The sequence below is a fragment of the Ambystoma mexicanum genome, chromosome 9 (genome assembly GCF_040938575.1).
Source record: "Ambystoma mexicanum isolate Mex_15411 chromosome 9, UKY_AmexF1_1, whole genome shotgun sequence".
NCBI lineage: Eukaryota > Metazoa > Chordata > Amphibia > Caudata > Ambystomatidae > Ambystoma > Ambystoma mexicanum.
The window spans coordinates 579386536-579414264 of NC_090931.1; the positions used below are offsets into that span (position 1 = coordinate 579386536).

Genomic DNA, 27729 nt, shown 5'->3' on the forward strand with positions numbered 1-27729 from the left:
AATGTCCATTAAGTCATCCTGAATAGAAGCTGCAGGAGGATTGGACCAACCAAGGTATTCAGTTGCTCTAGTCTTCTGTTCAACGACTGAGCATGGGCCCCAGGCCTGCCAAATTCCACCTCAATGTATCCAGGCCACTAGCGTCATGAAGAGATTGTCTCAAGTCTTCCAATTGGCTATCCCTTGAAAAGCCAGGAGCCACATCATGTTCAATAGGGCCAAGATCTAAATCTGACCTCTCCTCCTCCTCATAGATGTCATCCAGAGGGAGGTAAAAGTACTGTCTCCGAACAGCCAAGGGTCTGGAGTCCATAACAGGCCTTACAGACTTGTAAGTAGCCTTCCTTGGAGGATCCTCAGTACCAGGGATCTCTGACGGTAAATTACAGCCAAAAGGCCCCAAAAGGTGTCGAGGGCGCCAATGGCTTCGGCATCGAGGGCTTTGGCATCGACAAGGGTGCCGAGGGCTGATACGAAGGCAAAGCTTTGACGTCCGTATCCGACAGACACAGCGCCGACTGAGTCGACGCCGACCTCGAGCCCTTAGCAAGTTTCTGCGGTCTCGCTGGGGACAAGAACCGAGACCTGGAACCACATCTCTTGCGACCATCCCGAGCCTTGTCCGAACTGGACCTCGAAGGTTCCCGATGAGGATTGCGCCAAGGACCCGAGCCCGAAGGTGTGTGAGCCACAGATTGAGACCGTTCCTTGCCAGCTTTGTTAGAAGGCGCAGAGGAAACTGTGCCATGCGACTTGAAAATCACCAACATCTGCACCCTAAAGGCAGCCCATTCCTCCGGAGTCGAGGACTTAGTTGGACAAGCCACTTTCCTCGCAGCGCCATCCTCCGAGGACGTGGAAGGCGACCGGTGATGGCGCTTCCTAGAATGCCGATACGGGGAGGATGAATGACGGGAACCAATCCAGGACCAAGACCCCCGGGACTCCTTCCGGCATGGAGAGTCACCCCTTGAGTCATCGGTGGGCAGACCCTTGGACTTGGATTTACGGGACTTACTGGGTTTCGAACCCCTACATACCTGAAGCTTTCCCTTACTCTCCCACAAGGCCTTAGCAGTTAGCGACTGGCATTTGGAACAGTCGTCGGTGTCGTGACTCTCACCCAAGCACCACACACAAATGCGATGCAGGTCGGTAATCAACATTTTCGACTTGCAGTCCCGGAAAGTCTTGAAGCCAGATCGCAGAGTCGGAGGGGTTGAAGAACAGACATTCACGAGGAATACGCGAGGCGCGCAGAGTCTCCGAAGCAAACACGTTCGCGGAAAAAACAGAACTGAGGCTACGGGCGCAGTGCGTCCTATTTATAACATCCGGTGACGTTGCCCTCGACAGAGGCCTTCGAGGGTCATCGACCCAACGCCATCGACGCAGGACGCACTCTGACGAAAAAGTTTCTGAAGTACACAGCTGTGGACATTACATGTCAAAGATGTGGAATACGTTGGAAGACGCAATCCATTTGAAATGAGAATTCTCCCAAACAAGGAAAGATAGCATGACAATATTGATCATCAACAAAGAGCAGGAACCAGGTCTCCTCCGTGTTACTGTGCAGTTCAGTCATGGAAATGGAAATGGACTATACATCACCAACATTTCAATTCAGGTGGTTCATCTGGTTGCGGAACTGAATGCGGAAGCAGACAGACTGAGCCGTCTTTGGCTAATGGACCTTCCCCAGGTGGTGCAATTTTAGTAATTTCTTTTTTTAAATGTCGTAGTCACAGGCCTCTGCCTCAAGTCCCAGATCATCAATAGCAGTGCCTGGTTTTCACCCCTCCCCTCAATTGCCAAACATAGCAGCCTGGTTCCTGAGAAACTGACCTATGGGGGGAGGAGTGGGGCTAGGTTTGTCAGACTCAAAATGGTTGTTCTGCAAGCTGCTATGACACAGCAGCAAAAGAGCGAATGGCCACATTCCTGGCAACTAGATCCTTCAAATGAGGTCCAACCGCCTTTAATCTTCTATGAATGAGGTATTCTCCTTTTTATCTGCCCATCAGCCTCTGCTGTTGAGGTCTTACCCTGCAGCCATAGGGGGCTTACGTATGCTTTTTCCCCAGCTAACTTGTTATAAAGAGGCATTTTGAAGGACTTCTGCAACTGTAGCAAATGTGAAAAGACCCCATCCCTCCCGGGATCCAAATGTGGTTTTGGCATCCTTCCCCCCATACATGATTTAAACTTCCCTCTTCCATTGATATAAAGCCCATTATGTGGAAGACATTGTTTATGATGGCCATCACCTATGCCAAAATGATTTGCGAGATCCAGGCCCTCTTGGCAACAGAGCCCTGCACTTTATTTTATAGGGACATTATTGTTTGAAGAACGCATCCTTTGATTCTGCCTCCGGTGGTTACAGCATTCCACATTATCATGGAGTAGTTTTCTCCAAGTTGTTATATCCAGTTTTGCAGGCTTCCAAGGCTTCTATAGCTACATGGATTGTACCTTGTATTCTTGGGTCTTACAGTCACTCAGGAAAGTCTCCCCCTCAAGAGTTCATGCCCATGATGTCAGGAGCAGGGCTATAGCGGTTCCTTTTTAAATAAACGTGCCTTTCAACGACATCCATAGAGCCGCCATTTGGGCATCACCATTCACTTTCTGCAAACATTACTGCATGGAAACTAGATCCAGAGCAGATGCAAAAGTTGTTCAGTTACTTCTCAAGAACCTTTTTGGTCTGACCTTTACTGCCTCCTCCCTTTAGTTTTAGATGCTATTCACGCTTCCCAGAAGTATGAAGAAGGAGGAGGAGGAGGAGGAGGAGGAGGAGGAGGGGGGGGGGGGGGCGGTGGTTGACGTGATGGGAGGAGACCACATCAGACACACTGCGATAGAGTTTCTCCCTTACCTATTCTGTTTTGCCCAGAATATACAGAGTACATTTGGAATTATGGATATGATATGATAGTTTATTTATATATAGCGCCTATAAGTAACCATAACTGGGTGTTGCAGAGACTGCAGTTCCAGGCGATACCTGCAAATGCTTGAGCAGGGCTGGTGAGAGTGCCTGCCACCAGCCCTAGCTTCAGCGTCAGCCTCGGGGCTGGAGTTGCCCCAATTAATGGCACTGTTTTACGATCTAGAAGGGTGTGACTGTTGGCAGTAGAAAACCAACAGGAATGGCGTGTTGCACCGAAATGAAGCAAGAAGCTGTGTGGTATGGAGGGACACAATGTCACCCTTGCTGGCATTTTTGAAAAAGTGAGATCCAGTCAGTCGAAACTATCCACCTTGATGATGGGAGCGATAGAGAGTGGACAATATACAAGCTAAACTTGCAAAACGCAATACCTGCACTTCAGTGGTGGAGAAGGGCATGGACACCACAGAAGTTGATATGACCAGAATTAATAAAGACATACATTCGATGGAACATAACGCCAAGCAATTTGTGGAAAAGGCTGAGGAGCTATACGGAAAATGGCGATGCTGAAACGGCAGGATGCTTGGATTACGAGAAGGAGCTGGACCTGGGAAGCCTGTGGATTACATAGACACTTAAACGTTATTTCCTGAAGCCACATTTTCCAAACAGTTTGTTGTGGAGAGCCCGCAGATCACTGGGTTCTCACCTGGAGCCTCCCTTTGCCCGTTTATTATGAAATTGCTAAATTATCAAAGAGACACCACATTATGTGCAGCCTGGGAAAAGCAGATAGTTTGTTTTGAAAATGGAACTCTAATTCAATCTGAACTTCATCCCAATGGCCCAGAGAGCAAGGAGAGAACTTGATGCAGCAAAGATGTTGCAATCCAAAGTGATATACTATTCCTATATTTATGGAGCAAAAACAAAGATTTGGTTCTTAAGTGTTTTTCCTGCAGCCCTCACCATGGCATCAGAGTAGCCCTGACAGAGATGAAGGGCTCCACTGGCAAAGACCTTTTTGCGCCAAAGCCCCAAGAGCTTATCCTAAAAAGCAATGGATTTTCCAGAAAATGTAGCACTGTATGGAACATAATGTGTCTGCAGAGACTGAAAAGATGTCTAGCGTCTCACCTACATCCAGAGAGCAGAAGGAGATATTGAGAACCTATGCTATCGCTTACTGCTTAAACCAAGAGGATTTTTCGACATTTTACTTGCAATTTCCAGAACATTCTTCTGAAATGTAACTGCATCAAAGTCTCAGCCACCTCTGCTATCCAGTCATGAACACGGTCGCAGAAAAAAGGGTTTACTCCAGCATTTGCGCATCCCGGTTTGTATGTGGATGGATCTGATGCCTCAAAAGGCTCAGTGGGAATACAGTCTGGAGATTCAAGAGTCCTGGAAGGATTCCCAGTTGCCGCAAAAGGAAGAGGAGCCTCCAGATCATGTGGAATCTGTTTGCGCTTGGTCCACCAGCACCTGAGGTATTGGTGGAGGCATGGCTCTCACTAAATCAGGAGGAGGCACCAGGTATTGGCAAACCAAAGAATAAACAGGCTGCTGTGAAGGTGGAGGAACCGATGGTACAACTTTCTTAAAGTTTTTAAAAAGGTACCATCACATCTGAATGCATCAGATGCTGAAGGCGGTCAAACTGATCTTCCAATGCCTGAGTGGGGCCATGGGAGATGCTGGGTGCTCGGCAGCGGAAGTTCTGAGGCATTGAAGCTGATGAAGCCTTTCTTTTTGTCGTTGCAGCAAGACACCAGGTAGGGTGACTGAGTGAGGCAAACATAGATCTCCGTACCTCGAAAAGGAAGGAACAATGGCCCAGATAAAATGTAGGCCAGGAACCACTCGACTCTAGTAACGGATTCTTTGCCGACGGTAGGAGGAAAAGCGATTGGATCCTTTTAAGCAATCAGTGTGGAGGAGCTCAGAGTGCTGGGACTTGGGAGAAGCCCATTCAAACACTCCAGATGCTCACTCGTCACTTTGGGTCCAGAGGACCCAATCAAAGGCCTATGGGAGCCATTAGAATAAGCACTGGCAGCAGCCATACACATCTCATAAATAACCTAGGTATGGCGGTCACTTACCACTACAGGACCAGAATTCCTCCCACTAGCATTGCCTGGAAACGTGTCCCCTAAATGGAGTGCCAAGGAACATAACACCTCACTTACCTGTGATAATTCTTGTACAGAACAAACTTCCTAATGTGATCGCGTGGAGTCTTTTCAAAGATTTACTCCCAATGCTGGAGCCTGTGGCACAACACACGGGAAGAAAACATGTGAAAGGACATGCAATCAACCAACCTGTGCACAGAGCCTAAGCACTACGGTCAAAGAAACGGAGAAGTCAGCTGCCGCACAGTTTAATGCAGGAAGAAATAATGGTTAAACAGACATAAAAAGAATGTCAGGCAATGCCACATAAAGGAAGACAATTATAAAAAATAAAAAAAGAATGGAGAAAGACGTAGGGGGAAAAAGGCCCTGTGAGCTGTTCCAATGAGGTGGGGGGGGGGATGGACGGACTTGTGCTGCCAGTGGGCAGAGTCAGCTGGGCTAGCTATACCCACACATCAGTGCCATACCATGCTACAAATGTAGAAGGAAATTATGAATTCTGCTATGCAAACTGCCCCGCCGCAATTGGGCAGACTGCCATCATTATGGGTGAAAGGGGACACAGGAGTACATCAAATTCAACCTCTGAGTAGATTGCAGAACTAAGACTATACCAGGGGATGCGTAATAGGATAATCAAACTAGGAATACACGATGTGAGTAACTGTTAGTATTATGGGAGTGTCAAACTGGGAATATAATTGAACTCTGACAACATACAAAATGAGGTTGACAAAACAACTAGATACACTAGAGTTAAACAGAGGGACTTGCTGGGTTTGGCAAATGGAGTACATAGCAGTCATCAATCTGTGATATAATCTCAGGGCTCTCAAAATCTACTAGCCCACTTGCATTAGTGAGGAGATTTTATAAAACGGCAAGTATTATTATTAATTTTAAGGTATTTATTGAGCACCGACCTAGCTTCGAGAAGCAACTGAGCGCTTTAAATAAATCTACAACAATGCATATGCATAAAAAAGCGCTTTACAGAGGTATACACCAGAACAGATATACAGCAGGGTGGGGCACAGAGGAGGGGTACAGCTGTTGTTGGGAGAAGAAGGGCAGGCAGAGTCTAGCGAGTCAAGTGGAGCAAGGGACGATGTGATGGCCTAGGTGTTGAGGTAGAGAGTCCTTGAAGAGGTGGGTCTTTTCTTTTCTGAATTGTAGGAGCGTGGGGGTGAGTATGTTGACAGGGAGGAGTTTCCATGGTCTTGGGTTGTAGGCATGATACTCTACCTTCGTGGCACGTATGGAGATTTGAAACTTTGACATTTACTGCAAACAAACTTTGGTTGCAGTAGATGGCAAACAAGCGTTTCACTGTGCATGGGTGGCAGCATTTCACCAAATATGACGTGTGTTTATGGGGAACTGCACCATTTTACAGAAAGCACTGGTAAATATTTTGTCATCCATCACCATATAGGATGAGTGCATTTCTCTTAGGTTGAGTATGTAAACTAAAACAACTCGGCCTGCAGTTCTTGTAGAAATGTTAAAAATGTGCAAGGCCTGTACTGGGACTGCAAAAGCAAACTTGTGACAACACCAATTTATTCTGTCAGTCACTAATTTTATGGAGGGCGTACTTGTTGGTTGTAGCATCAGCACAATTACCAGATGTGTGCTGTTTGAGCTCTGGGGCAAACAAATAGTTTGATTCAGTATCGCGGATGGTGCAATGAGCACACTTCAGCTGGTGGTAGTTTTAGTGTTAACATTGATGCAAACGTCACTGCAGAAGGACCAAAACCATGCAATTGTGCTGGGGCAGCAATGGCAAGTTGTTCTGGCTTAGCACTAAAGTGGATGTAAGCCATCACTAAACAATAGATCTGTGCTGCTGTTAGCATTAGTGCTCATATGAGGACAATAGTGAGGTTTGTGCCAGTGTTTTCGCCCATGCAAATCCAGACAGTGCACAAGTGCAAAAATCAGACAAATGTAATTTCACAGCCAATTATCAAAAGCATACATCTGGTTACTGCACCAGCACTTAGGACAGTGCAAGTTTGGGTTGTACCCTGGTGCTACACCAACTAATGTATGTGTACCAAAACGTTTGTAGAGGAAGGGCCATCGGAAGCCCTGCCCAGGTCAGTCTGCCCTGGTCATGCAGGCTGGCATGCGATGGCAGACCAACCCACATCAGCCAGTTTTCAATCCAACAGCATGTGTCCATTACAGGCTGAAGCTTGCTACCCATCCCGCCCCTAAACTTCTCTGGGGGTGTGGGGGATCATTAGCATCCCCTATTTTGAGCACCAGCTGCAGAAGGTAAAACTTACTGGGAGAGAGGGATTCAGGTCAGGCAATGAACGGTTAATTGAACATAATGGAAACTAACAATGATGTGCCAACAAGGAAATTGGAAATTACCGGCAAAAGTGGCATAATGCAAATAGGGTGGTTACTGGCTTTGGAAAGAAAAGCGGCTTACCTAGCTTTAAAAAACCTGTTCAATGCCCATCCCTTGGCACTAAAAGCACAGGATCATGGCTATCCTTGATACAAAGCCAAAACTTTTTGTACACCAAATCGGCACCTGCTGGCCCTCATTTTTCACGCGAGGCAACACTGCCCTTTCTAAAAGACAAAGGCTAGAGCCTCAGTGGAACAAGTGTTATATGCAGCCATTAATGAAGAGGCAATGGACACCCAACCTCCACTGATGTGTAGGGGGATAAACAGTTACTGAGGACCACACGTTTCCCCAATAGGGCATTGCTGGGATTTGGATTAGACTTCAGGTCCCTGATCTCACAGTTGAGAACAAACCCGTGCACCTGAAAAGGGGAAACTAATTTTTAATTTAAAGATCTGTCACAGTTAATATATATCACATCAAAGAGCCAAAAGAAAAAAAAACAGTTGGTAAACTATCCTACACCCCCACTCCCAGACTGAAGCACAACACCCACACCATGAGGCAATCAAGAGTGGGCTGAGCCAACAGGCACGCAGTGAGTAATTTGAGATGAGATAGATCAGCAAGATATACCCACCTTGTCTAGGTATTTAGGGATTAGCTCTTCTATCAGGTTTGCAGTGTGTTCGCTGACTTCCGATGGCTTCAGGATCACAGCGTTCCCTAAGGATACAAATAGTGTCTATTGAGTGTCACAAAAGAGTAGGAGAATAAACATTGGGCAAGTGTAAACGGAGAAGGGGTTGGTGCTCATCCTTTCAGGCATGAACTTGACCCTTACACAGAAAGCAAGGTCCATACAATAGTAAAATGTGTTGCATTCTGCGAAATGCATTGTTCCTACACAGAGACTTGAAAAGTAACATTTGACAGCTTAGCATCATAGATTTAACATTTATCAAACAGACTCTAAATAGGGAAGAACATAGAACTGAAAAACACTCCTCGTGATCATTTACAACCAACCCTCCATGTGACATGTGAGCCTTTGTCAGTGTAACTGCACAATTAAGATGGCACGATAATAAAACAAAGAGCTTGCATGTCAATATCTTGAAGCAAAAAGGAAAATGTACTTGTCTGTCATCATAGTTGCACATGGCTCAACATTTTTTTCCCAACAATGCGATTTTTCTACCTGATCAAGCAGGTCCACCCAAAAAAAAAAAAACGACCACAACAAAAAGGGTTTTTTTTTTCAAAACAGTCCAGGGTTCTGTAAATGTAGAAGTTCCCCTTTTAGACAATAAACTAGGAGATTAAACAATTGCGTGAGACCAACTTCTAAACGGGCAAAAACAAATGCTAAATCTGTTCCACTAGAAAGCACGACATGTTTAAGTGACATTTGCTCTCGTTTCTTGCAACATACACATGCACAAGGGTGAAAATCAAAACTCAATACTGAAGGTCAGGACCACCAAAAACAACATAACATTGTGGTGGAAAATGGTGCCTCCCAAGCTGGCAAGAGTATCCTGCTTAAATGGCATCTGCTAACAAGGGAACTCGAAGATATGAAAGTCATCCGGTAAGACCAATGGAAAAACCATCTCAGGATTGATTCTGGTGGTGAGGGTTTGGCGTTTGTAAAACACTCTGGCAATGCATGAAGTTTGTGAAAGGGTAGAGTAACGTCCCAATTCCACAGAGGGCATTCCCAGAGAGCGGTTTGTGTTTATGCAAAACTCGGCTCCATTAAGTGTTCCACTGTGGTAAACCGCTCTAGGTCTGCATTGCATCACGCATAAAAAATAATGTCTAAACACTTTTTAAACATTTTTATTTGGTTGAAAACAACCTTTAACATATGAACATTACAAAATAAGACGATGAATAATTAAAACTATACACATCATTCATAATTTCCATAATACAATTACTCAATTCATACATTTCTTAATACTATTAAAATCTACATAAAACTCACCCTATAAGACATTAAAATACAATATACATTTCATGAAGTAGTCCTAAAAAAATGTCCGTTACAAGTGAGTTAAGGTGCAGACATATAATTCTTACTTTGATTTTCTTTTTAAAAAAAAGAAAAAAACACAAGCGAAAGGGTGACCAATAGAATTGGGTTATTATCAAAATGTATTCAGTATCCAGTCTCAAACTTCAGCGAATTAATATAATTGTAGTAGCTAGAACGGATGAGGTTGTATGACCTGATCAACAAATTGACCGAATGCTCTCATCATCACCCATTATCATCAAATCTGCAAATTTGTTCATGGAATTCCACCTACGCACCCGAAGAGATGGACAATAGACAAATAGATGTTTCGGAGACTGGCATTCTGAGGGAATCTCGCAGAAACAACACCCCGCCTCGTCTTCTTTGAGAAACCCAAGTATTGTGAGAATTTGTCTACTTTTACACAGATTTAGGCAAAATCTCAGAAAACTATGCCTAAATGACTTGGCTAGATAAACCGAAAGGAAAGGAGCAAGAATTGCCAACTTCTTATGGTCTTAAAGATGGTTAAGCGCTGTATGCAAGTGAAATGTTTCAATACTTACAATCCAATCCTACGCCAATAATAATTTAATGTGCATTGGATTATCTCTCAATTCAGAAATGGGAGCGCCAAATTCTGCCAAAAGCTGGATACCAAAAGAACAAACCTCATGTAGCTATAAGCTTGACTGGGCCTTCAACATGGTATTAAGGTCTTCGGATAGGGAGGCGTGAGTGGAAACAGAATTTTTCTTATGTGAGAGAATTTTCCAAATTGCACGTGCCTGCAGTGAAACAATACCCAGGTCGTACCGCATAGCATCAATGGGTACCGAATTAGGAAGCCGTAGAGCTCTCCGCCAAATCAAGGCTGCTAGAGTGCATAGATAATCAGAGCCATATAATCGCTTTGGAATAATTTTACATTTGCAGAATCCTATGAGATGAGCATGATTCTTCACCCACTAATAAAAGAAAAGGCCTTGTTTTGAAGAGAGATAAAAATTACAAATAGATAAGGGAGTCGGCCTTCATAATTACGTCTTTATCAATTTTCCACTGATGAGAGGTTTTATTACGGCCTTTGGTACATTGTAGGATTTTTGATTTTATTGGGTTAACTTTCAAAGCATGCCTACTCGTATATTTTGTTATATGTACATTCTTTGTAGACCAACCGTAGTGCCCTTGAATAATAAGTCATCTGCATACGACAATCAAAAAGGTTTGAATTGCTGAATCTTTGGTGAAATGAAGGTGGCTGGTTCTAGATGTTCACCAATATCCTCTAGATACAGATTAAACAGGCATGCAGCTAGTACACACCTCTGGCGAAAGATCAAAATTTGGTGAGACAAGGCTCCCTGGTGATTCAGTCGGACTTGAATTTTAATTTTGAAGTTAGAATAGAAGCCAATTGTTAGTCATAGTAATCCCTCTGGCACACCCCAAAGCTTCAATTTGGTCCACAGTAATGTGCGGTCAGCTGCGTCAAATGCAGATGATGGGTCAAATGAGGCAATATATACTGTTTTATACTTTCCCTCCCTTTTGGTTTAGAAGCCATTTGTGTCCCCACAATACCCTGCTCAGTACCTATACTTGGCTCTAATGTTTCAAACTCTCTGATGAAAGGATTCCTCATTACTCGCAACGTTATCCTCTGTGAATATGGTCACAATTTCCCTGTATCTTGCAAAGTATTTTAGAGCAAATTGGCATGCTCCATACAGTCAAATAAGGAACAAGGGATCCTCTGCTGCGCGCTAAGAAGGACCCCCCACTCCATTAATTTGACATAATGTGGCAGTAAACTTGCTTAAAACCTCCAGAATACACGGATGGCCATCAAGGAATGCATTGATCCAGGGTAAAGTGCACAACAGAGTTAAAATCGGCTGGTTCTCCACAGCTGGCACCAAGAGATGTTGCAGCAAGAAGGTGGCCTCTGTGTAAGCTAGGGAGCTGGAGGATAAGAGTGCCTCTAAATTCTGAACAGGCTCTACGACCACACCCAAAACTAAAGGAGCAAGAGCAAAAGGCTGGTCATGTGTACTCTGAAGCACTGGAGGTGGTGAGGGAACAACAACATGTGCAGACGTGCAAGGAGGCCTGGTGCAGCAAACACTGGAGCTGCAGGGCTGACAAGTGCAGTCTAGAATTTCACGATTCTGTGAAGGAACCCTGGGCCAATTACAGTGCATAAGCTCACTGGAGAAAGAAGGGCACAGTCTCATTGAGCACATGCCCAGGGTGGGGATTCATTGCTACGTAAAGAAGCTGCGCGCTTCCTACCAGTGCAGATTTATGTGAGACAGAGGACACTTGGTAGCAGTGAAGACTGCAAATTGGCTGCCATGAGGGGCTGAGTTGTTCTCATAGTTTATGCAGTTTTTTTAATAAGACTAATTAAACCTATGTACAACCCGATGAGAGCAGACCTGCTGTAATTAGTCTGCTGGTTCCTGCATCTGGGAGAGGGCCACTGGAGCAAGATGGCAGCCACTGTGTGAGCTGGAGGTTGAGATTGTGCACCTGTGACTGGCATAGGCTCTGCCCAACAAAGGGAGCTGGAGGGCAGTGCTAGCAGCGACATAAGTGCAGAGGAAGCGGTGATCCCTGTGAGTTTAGCGGAGAAGCTGCACTGCTGCAAAGAGATGCACTTGGTTGGCCATTGAGAGAAACCTTGCAGATAGAAGATAGAAGGCACACAGTTTCTGCCATCGCCACACCCCCTATGGTAGGGATTGATTGCAGGAAGCTAATCTACCCTTACCGGTACACCGAGTGGAAAAAGCTGGGCAAGGCAGAGAGCACCGAGCGGTAGCGAGGACTGCATATTAGCCACTGAGAGAGAGGTGAAATGTCCCCATAGTTGAATGCAAACAAATCCTGTAAAGAGGAGAGCAAAGAAGTCAATGCTGCAGCTGGAATAAATAATGAGGCATAATACAGCCACATCATGTATAGTAATTGAGAATAGGGATCCTGGAAATAGATACCATATCAAAGAGGATTTCAGTTCCTGCTTGGGGTGCGCCTGCCTCAGGGCCCAGCAGCTCCAGGTTTGAACCAATAATGAAAAAACAATGCAAGCAGGGTACACTGTCACCAGACAAAAACAAACTCAATTCACCTAGCATTCTAAAATAAATACGCACAGCAGCTTCAGCAGTCATGCTGTTTGTAAATGTTGCCCCCCACGCCCCAAATCCAAAGCAGATCACTTTTACGTTGATCAGGGAACAGGTGTGGGGTGGGGAACATCGGAGATATCAACCTCTGACATGGGATGAAGCCAGGGAATTGTCCCTTCTCCCCAAAGCGGAGCCACCCACTTTGGGACTAGGAAGGAGAGCCCGTCTATAAGATAGCCTCCCTAGGGGACCAGGCAGGCTGGATTCCACTGGGTGACCACCCCATTGGGGACAAGGAATACCCAAGTAGGGATACTAGGCCACCTCCCCTCACATCAGCCCCCCCCATGTTTGTTTGTAATATTGCAGTTGAAAAGGGCAAGGACATACGGGGCCCCTCTAAAGTAGATGGCTTGGTTTCTGACTGATTTGTCTCAGCCGCTCAACCAATAGCAGTGCCAATGGATTCCTTCCTTCCATTCCAGGGACTGACTCAAATATATTGGTGTGTCAAGCCAGAAGAGGAAAAGCCGGCTGAGAGCAAGAAGCTACGAACTATGTGGACACGAAACAGGGAATCAAAGACTCCGGGAAAGCAGGGAACCACAGAAGAACCAAAAGAGCAGAGAGAAACAAGACGCCTCAGCAACATCCTCTGCCAATGTCAAAATCCAGCAACAGAAGATGTACTTCAAGACAGGATACCGCCTGAACCGAATCATGAGAAAGAACGCCGACCCGCAGGGGCCATAACAACTACCTCCAGCGCACAACGCTACTGGCTCATAGGTACGCACCAGTACCCGAGGAGCAGTTGGTGTGGTGAACCACAGAGGGCTACCAATCAGACTACCCCAGAAGCGGCTGAAACAAGCTACCGTCCACACAAGGCTGAGCAGGCCCAAAGCCCACATGGTGCTACTGATCCGAATACCCCAGATAGGGGTGCAAGAGGTGATTGACCAGACAGGGCTGAACAGGCCTGCAGCCCGTACAAGGCTAGCAAATGAAATATCCCAGGAAGGGGAAAAGGAAATCACAAACCACGTTGGGCTGAGCAGGCTCGAAGCACATACAGGACTAACAACCCGAATACGTCGGGAAGGGGTGAAAAGAGTAACCGAGCACATTAGGCTGAGCAAGCCCGAGGCTCACACAGGTCTAACAAGTCGAATAACCCAGGAGGGTAAAGAATAAACGTTTTTGTTGGACACATCGGTTGCCACCCATAGGGAAACTACATCCCAGGAGAAAGGATAAACTAGGAATGATATACACTACCTGGCGAGGGCATTGTTTTGACCCACTGCGGAAGAAGAGAGACTTTTTTTGTTTAGAGCTGTTCTACGGAGTCGAGGAGCAGAAAGAAACTGTAAGAACTCTTTGGGTGTGGAGGGTGCGGTGTCAGAAAACCAGCTATTACTTAAGTTAATGCAGGGGGAGTAACCTTATGCTAAGCGTAAGTTTAGAATCTATTTGTGTCTTCCTTTGTATAGTGGTGGGATAGTTGGAAGGTCATAGCAGCACCATGCCCTCTGGCGCACCAGTCAACCTTTTTCACACAAACCCTTTTGGGGGCTGGTGTGTGGGTCATACGGCAGAACAGGGCTATGGACTAGGAGTATAGTAGTTACTCGAGGGAGTGCCTTTCCCTTCCTCATATGTCCTGTTCCATTTCCTCCATACTGTATGGGCGATTACAATGCAATAGGCACAGTGGGTGGGAGGAAACATACTGCCTCTTATGAGAAAAGAATCTTAAACACTGCCAGCCCAAAGGAGCCCTCCGAGTGAGAACTCTCACCCATGCAGTAATTCCTACAAAAGGCAGATGGAGACACACACGTTGCCACCTTTATAATGTCCCAGGAAACAGGACACTGAAAAGCCGCGGTTGTGGCTATTGCTATTAACTGAAAGTTAGTGGGGAGAAACCTGCTTCTGCACCTTGTATACTTCCAGAATACCCATCATCATCCCCCTAGAAATTGAGACTGTAAACTTGACCTCCAGAAGAAGAAGATCCTCCAAAAGTAACCAATAACGCACCAGTCTTTATAACCTCCTTCATCCACGACAAATAGAACGGCAGAGCTCTAACATCTATGCAATGTAACACTTTACCACCTCAGACTTGGTAACACTACTTGATTTTTGTGAACCACAGAGAGAACCTTCTGAAGGAAAGAGGGATGTGGGTACAACAAAGTTGTCCTCATGAATCCAGGTGTATGGTTCAGAAGCCACATGAATCTCACCGACCCTCCTGGCTGACATCAGAGCGACCAAAAGTGCTATCTTCCAATTCGACTGAGGCCATGTGCTCCCACTGCTCATGGGCTAGGGCCCAGTGGACCACATTTAAATCCAAAACAGGATGAGGCCTCCAAACGGGGGATGGGAGGGGAGAGACTTCCAAGGCCTTCAAATGGTTTCTTTACTACTGTGTTTGGCTGAAGAGAATATACTCTGAATTCCTGTATGCCCGGATTGCTGCCAAGGTAGTCCGTCGGGTACCCACCCGTACCGGATAGGGCCAGTTGTGCAGAGAAGGATAACATGTCATCCAAGGAGCAAGAGACGATTGAGCCCCTTCTGAACAGCTCAAAGACAGAAATTGAAGCATTTCCTCATGTACAGACTTTGGGTTGATGCTTTCCTGGCTTGAATGATACATAGATTGTTCTGCCACAGCCCCAGAGGAGTCCGTCAGTCACACAGACACACACACAGACACACACACAGACACACACACACACACAGACACACACTACTGCGACAATGCTCTGACAGAGGTACACGAGGACTGGACCCCGAGCCGGAAGCTGCTTCAGGCAAGAATACTAAATCGTGTCCGGCCAGTGCAGGGAGACTATGATAATTGTGCATCCCCTGGATGATTTGAATCCGGCCATCACTGACTGAATGAGGGGTGCTACAGGAAACAAGCAGAGGCTCCTATGATTCTACTCCACTTGGAAAGTGTTTCCTAGTGAGCCTGCTCACTCCTTCGATCCCAATGAGACGAACCGGGGACAGTTTAGCAACCAGATCTATCACCAGATGCCCCCAAATAGCAAAGATGTTCCAAACTATTCTATTTGTAATAGGTCACACTTAACCAGCAGAGTTTGTTTGCACCTTATCAGCATCTCCCAGAATATAGACCGCTTAGAGTGCTGTTCCCCGAGCAACAGTCCACTCCTAGAAATTAACGCCATTAGACAGAGGGCTGGGGACCTGGTCCGCACTCTGTTGGTTTACATATGCCGGAGGTGATGCTGTCTATTTAGATCTGTCAGCACCATCCTGTGCCAAATAAGAGGGAGAAAACACTTGAGTGCCAAGCATATGGCCTTTAGGACTAGGAAATGGATACATCTTTTTAAGTTCATGACTGACCAAAGACTATTCTAGAGTGTTCCTTTAGAGTGGAGTCTGTAGTCACCACTAAGGAACGAGGACAACAAATAATGACAAATGGTGTATGCTATGGCATCAGGTTGTGGTCATCTCGTCAGCAGAGGAGATGCCCTTTCAAAGAAGGGGGAAATCGACACTTTGATCACCTTTCTTCTGATATCAAACCAAAGCTAATTGAAGCATAATAGGATGCATTTTTAATCTAGTAAGAGGAACTGCCAGAATGCATGTAGACAGTACACCCACGAGATGGTGAAACCATGCTGAAGTCCCAGCTAAAAGAAAAACTGTTGACTGCGTGCAAGATATCCCTCACTCTTCTCCCATCTGATGCGTGAGATGTCCCTCACACTTTAGGCACACTTTACTACGATTCCCTTAATCGAAGTGGCATGCTTACTGTGGGTCCCGCTTCATTCAGACGTCAGCACATCCTTTCCTTCGAGTGCAAGCTCAGAGCCGAGAGGTGCGGAGACGAGTTGCACCGCTGCTGTAAAACTGGCGTTAGCATGTCAAACCACAGCGAGAAGGAAAGGCAGTGTAATGGCGTGGAAACCAGGGGGAGGGCAGATTTGATCTAATCATTGCAAGGTTGTGCGTCGCTGAGCTCTATTGGATGCACTGGTCGCGCAGGCTGGTTCCTTGTGTTGTCCTCATTACATCTTTACCCCCTGGTGTGTGTGGGCTGACCCTGAAGGTGGGGCTGACAGAGCCTGCTGCTCCCCGATTTCCCCCCATTAGTGAGAGTAAGGAAAGGGGGGCGGGGAATAGGTACTTTTGAGAGTGTTCCTACAGGCATGAAATGCAACTATTAAAAAGGGGGGGTTATGCAGTGGAGTATGAAGGCTGCTGGGGTTTGCAAGCCACTATTAATTGATTGGCACAAAGCCAGTAGCCTATGGGTCTGGCAACTTCTGCTGAGGTGGCGGATGTTCAGGGAGCTGATGGCGTTGTTGCAGTCAGTCTAAGTTGCGCAGCAGTGGCAGCCATGGTCTGCCTTTGTCAAAAGGGGTTGTTGTTCAAGCAGAGGGGACAGAGATCGATGGGGTGCATACTTTACCCACGTTGCCCACTGTAGGGCCAACAGAGCCAGATTATATTGAGCTCCTAACTGGTCACCTAATCTGAGGGAAGAAAAAGGGATTGGTGATGGGCCTGGCCTTGAAGGCAGCTCTTTATTACAGTTTGAGCTAAAGAATTGTCTGGCTAATGGGGACAAAGTTCTTCTAGAAAAAGCTCTCAGAAGCTTCAACTAGAGCGCTCCAGTGCTTCTAAAATTGATCCATCGACCGGTACTATGTTGAGAATTGCCTACACGCAAATAAAGAAAGGGGAATCCTGGACACACCTATATAGTGATATGCGTGCGGTCCTACCCCCTCCCCGGAATCAAATTGTTAAAACAAACAAGAGTATGGAGGTAGAAAAGGATTAAATCATCCACAGTCTGAACAATTCCAAGTGTATCACACCAGCTTAATAGGCAAAATACCCAGCTGATAATTACAAAAATGCTTTATTGAATAAATATTAAAAAACAATATGACGTACAACCTTCAAACATAAATACATAAACACAGACTTGCAGACTAAATTAAGTGTGAACAGCACAGAATAAAGTGTAAAAGTCCACAAAAAGTGCAAACAGTGACTCTAAAGCTTACCAAATAAGAGCAGGATATGTAAAACCAACACATTTCTTTAAACACAATCTGTAATTCAATTACAGATATTGTGATGTAATTGCAACTCCATGTGGTACTATTACATTTTCCCATATGCCTTGGCAATAGCAAAGGCTGAGGCTCAACATGTTTCAGTTCTTGAATCCATGAATGGTTAAGATTCCTTGGGAGCTATATTGTTTCATCACTAATTGTGCTGGGGATAATATGAAACACCTAAGTTGCTCTGAAACAATACAGAGATAATGTCTCATGGACCCTTGGATTTCTTTCCACTGTGGAATGCCAAGAAACCAACAGAAATAGCCATTAGTGCTATAGGGCTGGGAAAATGGATGCTTGTTTGAGGGTCATCAGCACACTGGAAAACTCCTTGGGAAATATTTCATCAAGGGTTAGTGTCCCGAAAGAGAATTTGGTGATCTGGGAAGGGTTTGACCTCGCTAGCAAACAAGTGCCCAAACAAATGCCCTAGGTCCGTGAGAAAAACTCTCCAGCTGCTGCCACCAGCTGTCAGGAACCATGTCCATCCTACCAACTATGTACAGAAAGGCTTCACCGCTGCAGCAATGGCACTTCTTAGCAAAGTTCTTTCACGACTGCTTATGCTTTAATTCCTGTCCTTTATTTCCTTAGTTACATGATCCGGCTCATTTTATGGACTGACTCATGGATTATCCCATGAAACTTCTTGCTTGCTTGATACAAAACCTACAAACCTATGCTTAACGGTTAACTGGATTGGATTTCCTTGTCTGTTATTGATGCGACTGGTCTTTTTTCCCCCTTTGGATTTGTCCCCAGATTGATTAATTGAAGATATGTGAACTCTTGTGGACCCTTTGCTGATAGCCCAATACTCGGCCTTGCACCATTGTGACGTTTCCATCTTTAGAGCATCATCGTGCTGTCCCGGGTAAGGTTTGATTAAGCTTAAACATTTTCCTTCTATTTCGTGCTACATATCCTTGAATTTTCTGTTCCTATTATCCCGAGACAGCTTTGCTGTTCTACACTTGAATTATTCTATGGTTAATATGTATGATGTACAATTGAGAAACCCTTTTCTAGTTACTTGTTTATGTAATATTTTTGTTATCACAACACTGTCCAATATTTTGTTTTTTCACCATACATCTGAACAGAACAGGCTTTTTTGGACACCAGGCTTGTTCCATTAGACTTATGGTTTGCGCTCAGGATGTCAAGGTTGTTTTTTTTTTTTTTACCTATACCTAGCCTATGAAAGTAACATTTATAGAGAGTTATAGCTCGGTTTATTTTTACATTTCAGCCTGGCCCACCTTAGTGGTACTTTTTTGCTCTTTCATTTGAATCACACACTCTGGGCCCTCTCCAGGTCAAGGTCTAAATAGTGCCTGGGGGCGGAGCACGGAGTGGAAGAGACAAAGAAAGCGGAATACCCAGATCGCAAGAATTCAGATCTGGAAGTCAGCGTTCTGCGTGTTAGAAGCACATTCACACAACCAAACCTCTTTTACTAGCTGTACTTTAACAGCCTGTATTGTTATTATGGTGAGGCTTTGCTTCGTAGGAAAGGATGCTTTCAGCTGAGGAGACCCTTATTAGGGTTGTTTCCAGAGAAGAGAAACTAATCTACACCTTTGTTACCGGCAAGGGCAGGCCTAGAAGTGAGCCTAAGGGGACGTGCAGGTTAGGCGTGTATAACCCTGGAGCAGAAGATCCTGAAGGGTCGGAGCAGTATTTCCATGAAAACCATAGGAGCCGATGGGGAAAACAAGACGGCATTGAACTATCAAAGAGTGTTTGGAAGCAAGGAAGGACATTTGGCCCCAGGCAGTTACGCTATACAAGGCCCTGTTATACTGAGGCCCCTACACTGGTGTGGGCTGGAGAAGTGGGCTTCTAATGAAGATCACCTGGCTGGATGGCGGGACATGAAATTAATATGCTTCAAGGGCCTAATGCACAGCAATAAAAATGCCTACAAAAAAGCCTTGGCGAAAGCCTTGTAGGAGGTCCTGGGTGTGAACGATATTTCATTTCAATTGTGCACTACCATCCGTATCCTAGCGGATTGTATGTTTTGCAAGGGCTGCAATGTTAGTTTCTGCTTTACTAATCTGAATGTCCTCTTACATATATTAAAACGCTACAATGCCCCGACTAGGAGGGGGATTGAGGTGTTCGAGGACATCAAGGCAGATATTTGTCATCTGCACGATTCTTGGTATACCTGGCAGGATGATGCCACATATCAGAGGAGACGGGTGTAGCTAATAAGAGTAGTGAGGCAAGTTCGAGAATAGAAGCCTCAAAAATGAGTCCCAAAAGGATTAGGTGGGGATACTGTAGATATAAGGAAATCCCCCGGTCAACAATGTGGACTAGCAGCGTGCTGTATTAACTCCCCACAAAGTCAGGTGCTGAGAAAAGCAACTCAATAAGTCTGGTCTAGACAGAATCAAATACCTCCATAGGTGAAGGGAGGTAATTTAACCATGCCTTCATTGAATATAGCTGGAATTAAAGGGAAGTTGCCAGATTTCACTATTGGCGATAGGTTGAAAAATAATTATGTTATCCTCCTACAGGAGGCATAGGAGGAGGGGGGATATAGTTTTGGATGGTGTAGGAAGGCATTAGAGGAAGAAATCCAGAAGGTGGTACCTCTGGAATTATACAAAAAAAGGATACCCTGCTTTTAGAGATGAATACTTTCAAAGAAGAGACACTCAGAGACAGAGTTTGGCAGATGAATAAGGATTTGACCAACTTGACCCATGAGAAAACGTTACGATATACTTACAAAAACTACCACCTGAATGAACAGGATGATGCATCCAACTATGGGGGGCCCATCCAAAAAGTGGTGAGCTTTAGACCCACCTCTTTTAGCGCAAGTAACGGCAGTAACAACAGGGATAATCACAGCAATTTCAATCGCAGTCAACAAGGTAGACATAATAACTACTGTGGGAAACGTAATGGCAACCGGGGCAATCAGAGCTACAGAGGGAGTATCGATCAACAACATTTTTTAGAGAGTGGCCCAGAAGCCTGGGATCTAGAACCACGCATCACCAGGAGCATGAGAGCATTGTGGTAAACTTATCCAACTACCACCCCACGGATACTGAGATGAAAGTGCTTGAAAGAGGGATGGGCTTCGTAGCTACAAATTTACACAAACCATTCTCTTTCCGCCAAGAATTCTTTCAGTTCATGCACAAAATATATTTGACTCAATTTTTTCCAGGACAAAGAGGCAGTACCTGACAGTTCTGACAGTGGCCTCCGCAGCAAATCAGATTTTTATGTACCAGCTGCACCACAGAGTCTGGAAGCAATGATATTTCAAAACAGGGTCCTCTATGATCTAGACCTCCTTTAGAAGAAATTTAAAGCCAAAAACACCTTCCACAACATGAGTAATAATGAAGATACAGCGATGAGGGGGGTCTTCTGTCTAACAGAGGGATCACAATACGGAAGGCTGATAAAGGAGGAGCAATAGTAATCTTAAATAGGGAAGATTGCATAAGAGTATATAATCGACAACTCTTAGATTTAGAATGCTACGAACCCCTCCCAGCACATCCCACTGCCAAACTACTGAACATGATCACACAGAAGGTTGCCAAAGCTGAACAAAGAGGCTGGATTACACTGAAGGAAGCTGCCTTTTTGGTAAAAGACAAACCCCAGACACCAAATGTCTATGTTCTCCCTACCATACACAAATCCTTACAGGAACCACCTGGGAGACATATCGTCTCAGGAGTTAATTCAGTACTAGAACCTTTGTCCCGCTTCGCAGATAACTTTTTACAACCTATGGTACGACAAGTGATCGAAGGGGTAGTTTTTGACCCCACAATAGACATACGACTTGGTCTCGATGTGGTTTACACCAGCATCCCACAAAACACCTCATTGGAGATGCTGGAAGAAAAGTTACTCTGTGATTATACTGTGAAAAAAACTCTTTTCATTTATACTGTGGTGTGCTGAGAGGTCACTGATGGAGTTACTTCGATTTAAATGGGGATTTTTTAAAACAGATCCAAGGGACTGCTATGGGGGCCACCTTAGCACCCAGTATTGCCAACTTTTATATGGAGTCTTTTGTACTCCTCAGGATTTTGTCAGCACAGAACCCATTTGTTACTAATATACGGACATGGAGGAGGTATATTGATGGTATTTTTATCATTTGGACTGGGAGTGTGGAGGAACTACAAAACTTCTGCCTCTGGATTAACTCTCAAGATAGTTTTCTGAAGTTTACTTCAAACTTCAGCACAGAAGCATTAAGCTGCCGGGATGTTTCAATCACGGTTGATCCTGTTAAGAAAAACCTGTATGTAAAACCCTTCAGTAAATCTACAGACAGGAACTCCGTTTTACATTATACGAGTTTCCATCCCAGTCATGTGAGGGATAATCTCCCTCTGGGCCAATTCCTTCGCCTCAAACGGAACAGCACCAATAAAATGGACTTCAAAAGAGAGGCTTGGAAGATGAAAGAATGATTGAAACAACGGGGATACACAGATAAAGTTATGACCCCAGCCCTGAAAAGGGCAAGCAACAATCACAGGGAAGCTCTTTTGGAATATAAGGATCGGTTTAGAGGCGAAAGATAATGACAAAGGTAATAAACATATCTTTGTCAACACATACAGCCAGATGTCCAACGGAATAAAGAAGATCATTACGAAAAATCAGAACATTTTAGAGAAAAGTGCACAACCACTATCTAGACCTAACATAGCATTCTAACAGAGTAGAAATTTGAAATAGTGCATCACACGGAATGACATTAGCATGAGGCCGATGAAACAACGCACACTGCCTCAGCAATGGGGGATGCCAGACGTTACCGAACACCACCCCTGTGGATGTTTCACCTGCTGTCCCTTCACCTTTAAGAGCACAGAAATCGATATCTGTTTTTCAATCCGCATGGAAACAAAAGTAACACACCAACTGCAATTCAATAATGGTAGTAAACATCATTTGGTGCCCATGTGATAAAATATACATTGGCAAAACCGACAGTAAGTTAAAACTTGGAATAGGTGAACACAGGAGCTGTCTTAAAACAACAAACACTAAATGCCCCTCTGGTGGACCACTGGATAGAGACGATACACAAATCAGATGACCTGAAATGGTCCATCATCTACAAGTGAAGATCCAGTGGGGACAGCAACCGGGATAAAATAATACTTTTGAAAAAAGAACAGTAGTTAATTTTTTTGACAAAAAGTGTAGACAAGGGGCTAAATGAGGAACTAGAATGGGCAATTTAACCCCCAGGATTACATTACGATTTGGCAAGAATGACAGATACATTTATAACAGACTACCCGTTGGACAATCTATTGCAATGGGCCACATGTTATGTAACATACAGCCAGAGTGAGCCTGTTGGGTTGCCCATTTCAATACCATCATTCATCATTTGCATCCGTGTGCTTGGTGTCGCATTACGCGACACCAATCATGGATTTTCCTTTTAACAACACGGTTAGAACCACCTGCATAGTAGGCTGTGAAGAGGATGTGTGCCATTTAAGCCTAATGGTATGAGGTTTTATTTGAACAGCATCCAATGAGGAGAGAACGTTGATGTTATGGCGCCGTATTTAAACAAGGATGACATGTAAACAAACTCCTGTACTTTCAAGGCAGCAGGATGAGAGATACAGCGCCTCAGTAAAGAAGCTCACGTTTATTTCGGTAAGCAGATTGCACGAATGCGGGTAGGCGATTTAGGCATTTCAGCTGTCCCTGCCTGGTCGTCATGATCATTTTTGCGTCCCCTAATGTAGCCACGCTTTTGTTTCAGAATCACCTTTCCATTCTCTCTTCAGGAAATTGTGACCTGAAGTAAAATTTCTCCTGCTCCCCTAATGCCGGGGGTAAGCGATCAGCCAAGACCATCCACGGACTGACAGTAGCACTCCATTCAAGCAGGTAATACGTGCTCTCAGGCACAATGAAATGGAAGCTAGTAGGCTAACCCCATTATGGACAGCAGCCAAAAGTTATACTTAGGTGGGAGAGGTCTGACAAAATTAGTGGTTATGACATGTTGCGCATATGTGTTTTGCAGACGCAGCTAGCAACATCTCCACACAGCTAGCAACATCCTCATGCAACACTAGTTACCGAAGGTTGGCGGCCTGCGTGTCAGGTGCACTGATTTCAGCTTGACCCTTGCAGATTTTAAATTTCCGACAGAGTAGTCGGGTAAGAGATTATTTTGACAGTGAAGTCGATTCAAGACATGAACTTCTATAGACTCAATGCTTTGATTTGGCTGTACCAAGTTTACTCAGGAGAAAATGTAGGTAATTGTATACCATCTGTCTCCGCACAGTCTCTGTCCCGCAATGGCGCATGCCCTTTCAAGACGAAGCAAGTGGAATGTTGGAATCGTTTAGCTGCATTAGTGGTTGCACTTCCCTTTGAATTCCCCACGAGTTTGGCTCTGAACGGTAAGACAGTTTTTTCGATACTACTGAAATGCAGTAAACGCACCTGGAGTGGGATTTGTTCCTCCTGGATAAATGCCTAGGGTGTTAGGCAGTATGCAATCACATAGAACGTGCCTAGGTTAATTTTAAATATATTTCCCAGCACAGATCAATGCAGTGGTTTTTAAGGCATCCGCTGGACGTTTGTACACAAACCTGTAATCCTAGTGTAATTGAAACACTTTCCATCTCTGGAGAATGATCAGTAATGACTATGAGATTGCTCAACACTGCCATATGGGTACTTATCACCAATGTCTATTTCATTCTGTTTTAGGGGAAGACTCTTTTCTAGCCAAAACAAAAAGTGACGCTGTCACTTGAAGGACAGAAATCAGAACATTGTGTTATCCAATGTACCTCAGCATAATTAATATATTGGTTATACTTTTAGGTTGAACAGTGATCTCTGGTGATTGAAACAGGTAGCCCCTGAAGAATTTCCTTGGATGTTGAACATCTATCAATATAGGAAAGAAACATGTTGGGTTTTATATTGTTTTATTAACTAGTATGAATGTGCTATAATCAGTATGAATGGTGTGTTTGAGTTGCGCTTGAGATTTGCACAGCATGTGACACCTTATTGGTAAACAACCATTTGGGAACATCGATTGTCCATTTCTCTTTAAACTACCTGTTTCTATGTACTGTCTCAAAACCATGGTTTGATTTATGAAAATGTTCTTATAAAGATTTGATTCTGCTGTTTAAAAAAATAAAACATTTTGTGTGACAATAATAAAATGTGACATTTATTATTGGACTGGTTCAGTTTGACTTCTTCCTGACTGCTAGTTTAGAAGAGTCTTCCACCCTAAACAGATTTTATCCACAAGCATTTTGTTGTATGATGTTTAAAGGTTGCTATCTTTTGGAGGGACAGCTTGTGGTTCTGCGCCCTCCTGCCTGTGTTGCATGGTATCAAAGTAAGACAGACAAGTGATCACAGTTCAAGGGTTTTTATTGAACTTTATCAGGGGTGTGAAAAACGCGCATCTAAAGCTAAATCTAAGATGGGAGTAAGCTAAAACCATCAATAAATTAATAATAATAAAAATAATAATAATAATAATAATACAGTCCTAGTGGAGTCTAGTCAAATAAAAAATGCCTATACTAAAAGAAAACTATTGCCATTCCTTACCGCTACGTTACAAAATAGTGTGGGCTAATGTTCACAAAAAGAAAGAAGTGTTCACCTTCGAGTGAGCACCCACGTGGCGCCGGACCACTCTGTATCTGGTCCTATTTCAATTTCACAAAGTTCAAATTGTATACACGTGCTCTTTCTTCTTGCAATAATGCTGCTTGCAACCTTGAGTATAACACTGTCCGGTCTGCTATCAATTTCTCTAACTCACCGGCTGTGCTGAACTCGTTGGCGTTGCTTTGCTGTCAGAGTTAAGGACAGTACCACAGGGGCAATCGCGTCTCCCGCCTTGGCCGTCAATGCGGGAGGGCCCCATGTACCTTTCACGCGCTGCACCATTCGCCAGCTGCAATTCCCAGACTTCTATTTCTTTTCCTTGAGCTCCTTGAAAGTAGCGGTTCTGTGTTGAAAAGGGCAAGGGTAATTCCCACCTTGTCGTCATCCTCTCTGATCTTGCCGCCTTTCGCCTCGGTTTAACCTGCCAACTCGGAATTGCTGCTCACTTGTGCATTTTGCCTTGCTCATAGAGTGCTTTTGTGATCTGCCTTTTATCCGTGTAGGGAAGTGTGATGGAAGTCAGGTGTGTGTAATTATCAGTAATTGCCCGACTCTGCCTGACCCTTGTGTTGGGACATGTCCGGTATATGGCTGTGGTGTTAGTCCGTTGTCTCTCACAATGAACTGTCTGTGAGAAAGTGTTTGTGTTGGAAAAGGGTTGAGTTTCTAGGTATCCTACCTGGTAGGATGGGGCAAAGGCGTTATAAGGAAGGGGATACCACGTCTAACCCTTCAGTGCCCCACTCCCAGAAGACCCCCCATTCAGGTGATCCTCCTGCACTGGTCCACCCCCACAAACTGGATCCAATAGCAATGGCCGTGTCCTGGCCTCTTGGGTGACAGATCCCTGGGGACTAGCTGGTGGGACACCTTCAGTTTCTCACAATGGTTTCAGGACATATCAAACAAAAACCAGTAAAGGGAGAAATGGAAGACCCTTTAGAAGTGCTCTCTTAGATGTAAGATGGCTGAATCAGAAAGTAACACCATTGTTCCTTTGCAAATGTTTGAGTTAAAATTTGAAAAGAGGTTTGTCATTATTGGTTTCTCATGTGTAGAATAGGTCATTTCTCCAAATGTGTTGAATTCTCCTTCCGCAATCCTATTGGGTAAAGGAACCTCTGCAAGAAACATTCTGATGAGTTCATGTTAGTTTGTGAAGGGGATTGGAATCTTAAATTGGTAAATGGGCACAGAGAAGGGCAGTATCATTTCGGGGAAGACAAGAGTGTTGGGTATTCCACCACAGAGGATGAATGATCCAAGAATTTGAATGGAGGGTTTGAAATGATGGCATTGGCTAATAAAAAGGGGATTGATATTGTTAAATGGCAGGATGGGTGACGACATTTGAGGTTCAGTACCCTATTGTACTACCAGAGGCAGTCCAACAATTGACTATTTCTTGATGACTATCAACCTATGGAAACAGATGAACAAGTTACTTTCTTACCTGGTAACGTTCTTTCGATGGGATAGTCCGACGTATTCCATATCGATGACAAGTAATCACCACAGTTGTGCTGCTTTGGAAAATTTTCGGCGTCTGTGTCCTGCCTCGATGATGACGTTGATACGCTGTCCTCGAGGGCCTCCGTCGAGCTGACGTCACCGGATGTTATAAGTAGGACGCACGACGCCCGTAGCAGCAGTTGTAGTTTTTTCCCCAGAACATGTGGCACCAATCTTCTGCCAGTATGAACACAAAAAACCTTGCAGAAACTTAAGCTGCAATCGCATAAGAAATTCTGTAGCAGAGCAGGAAAGGAGGGAGCGATATGGAATACGTCATCGGACCATCCCATCGAAAGAACGTTACCAGGTAAGAAAGTAACTTGTTCTTCGAGGGGATTGGGTCCTCCAACGTATTCCATATCTATGACAGACTCCCAAAGCAGTACCAATGTATGGAGGAGGGAAAAGAGTTTAGAATATAGAAATTTAGAATGCCCAATCAAATTGCAGAATAGAGGACCGCCTTGCCAAAGGCCAGATCCTGCCCATGGATAGAATCTAGGGAGTAGTGTCTTACAAAAGTATGGACCGAAAACCATGTGCCTGCTTCACAGATGTTATGAATAGGAAAACCCCTCTGCAGGGCAGTAGAGGCAGCCATACCCCTATTAGAATGGGCCCGTAAGCCTACCGGAGGGTCCTTACCCGCCAAGCGGTAACATTCAGAAATTGCCAAGATAATCCATCTAGACAAAGTCTGCTTAGTAACAGCTTGTCCCAAACACCTTCCAGCGTATCCTACAAAGAGCTGATCATCCACTCTGACCCGGGACAAGCGTG

General features: G+C 44.6%; 1 protein-coding gene across 3 annotated transcripts in view; it reads right to left on the reverse strand.

The window, feature by feature from the left end:
- Positions 1 to 27729, reverse strand: part of LOC138488301 (aldehyde dehydrogenase family 3 member A2-like) — an 822258-nt gene that overhangs the window by 442931 nt on the left and 351598 nt on the right. For all 3 annotated transcript variants that reach the window (XM_069615183.1, XM_069615182.1, XM_069615184.1), the window contains exon 4: positions 8061 to 8146. In XM_069615183.1, coding sequence (XP_069471284.1) covers positions 8061 to 8146 — 86 coding nt within the window. The remainder of the gene's footprint in view (positions 1 to 8060; positions 8147 to 27729) is intronic.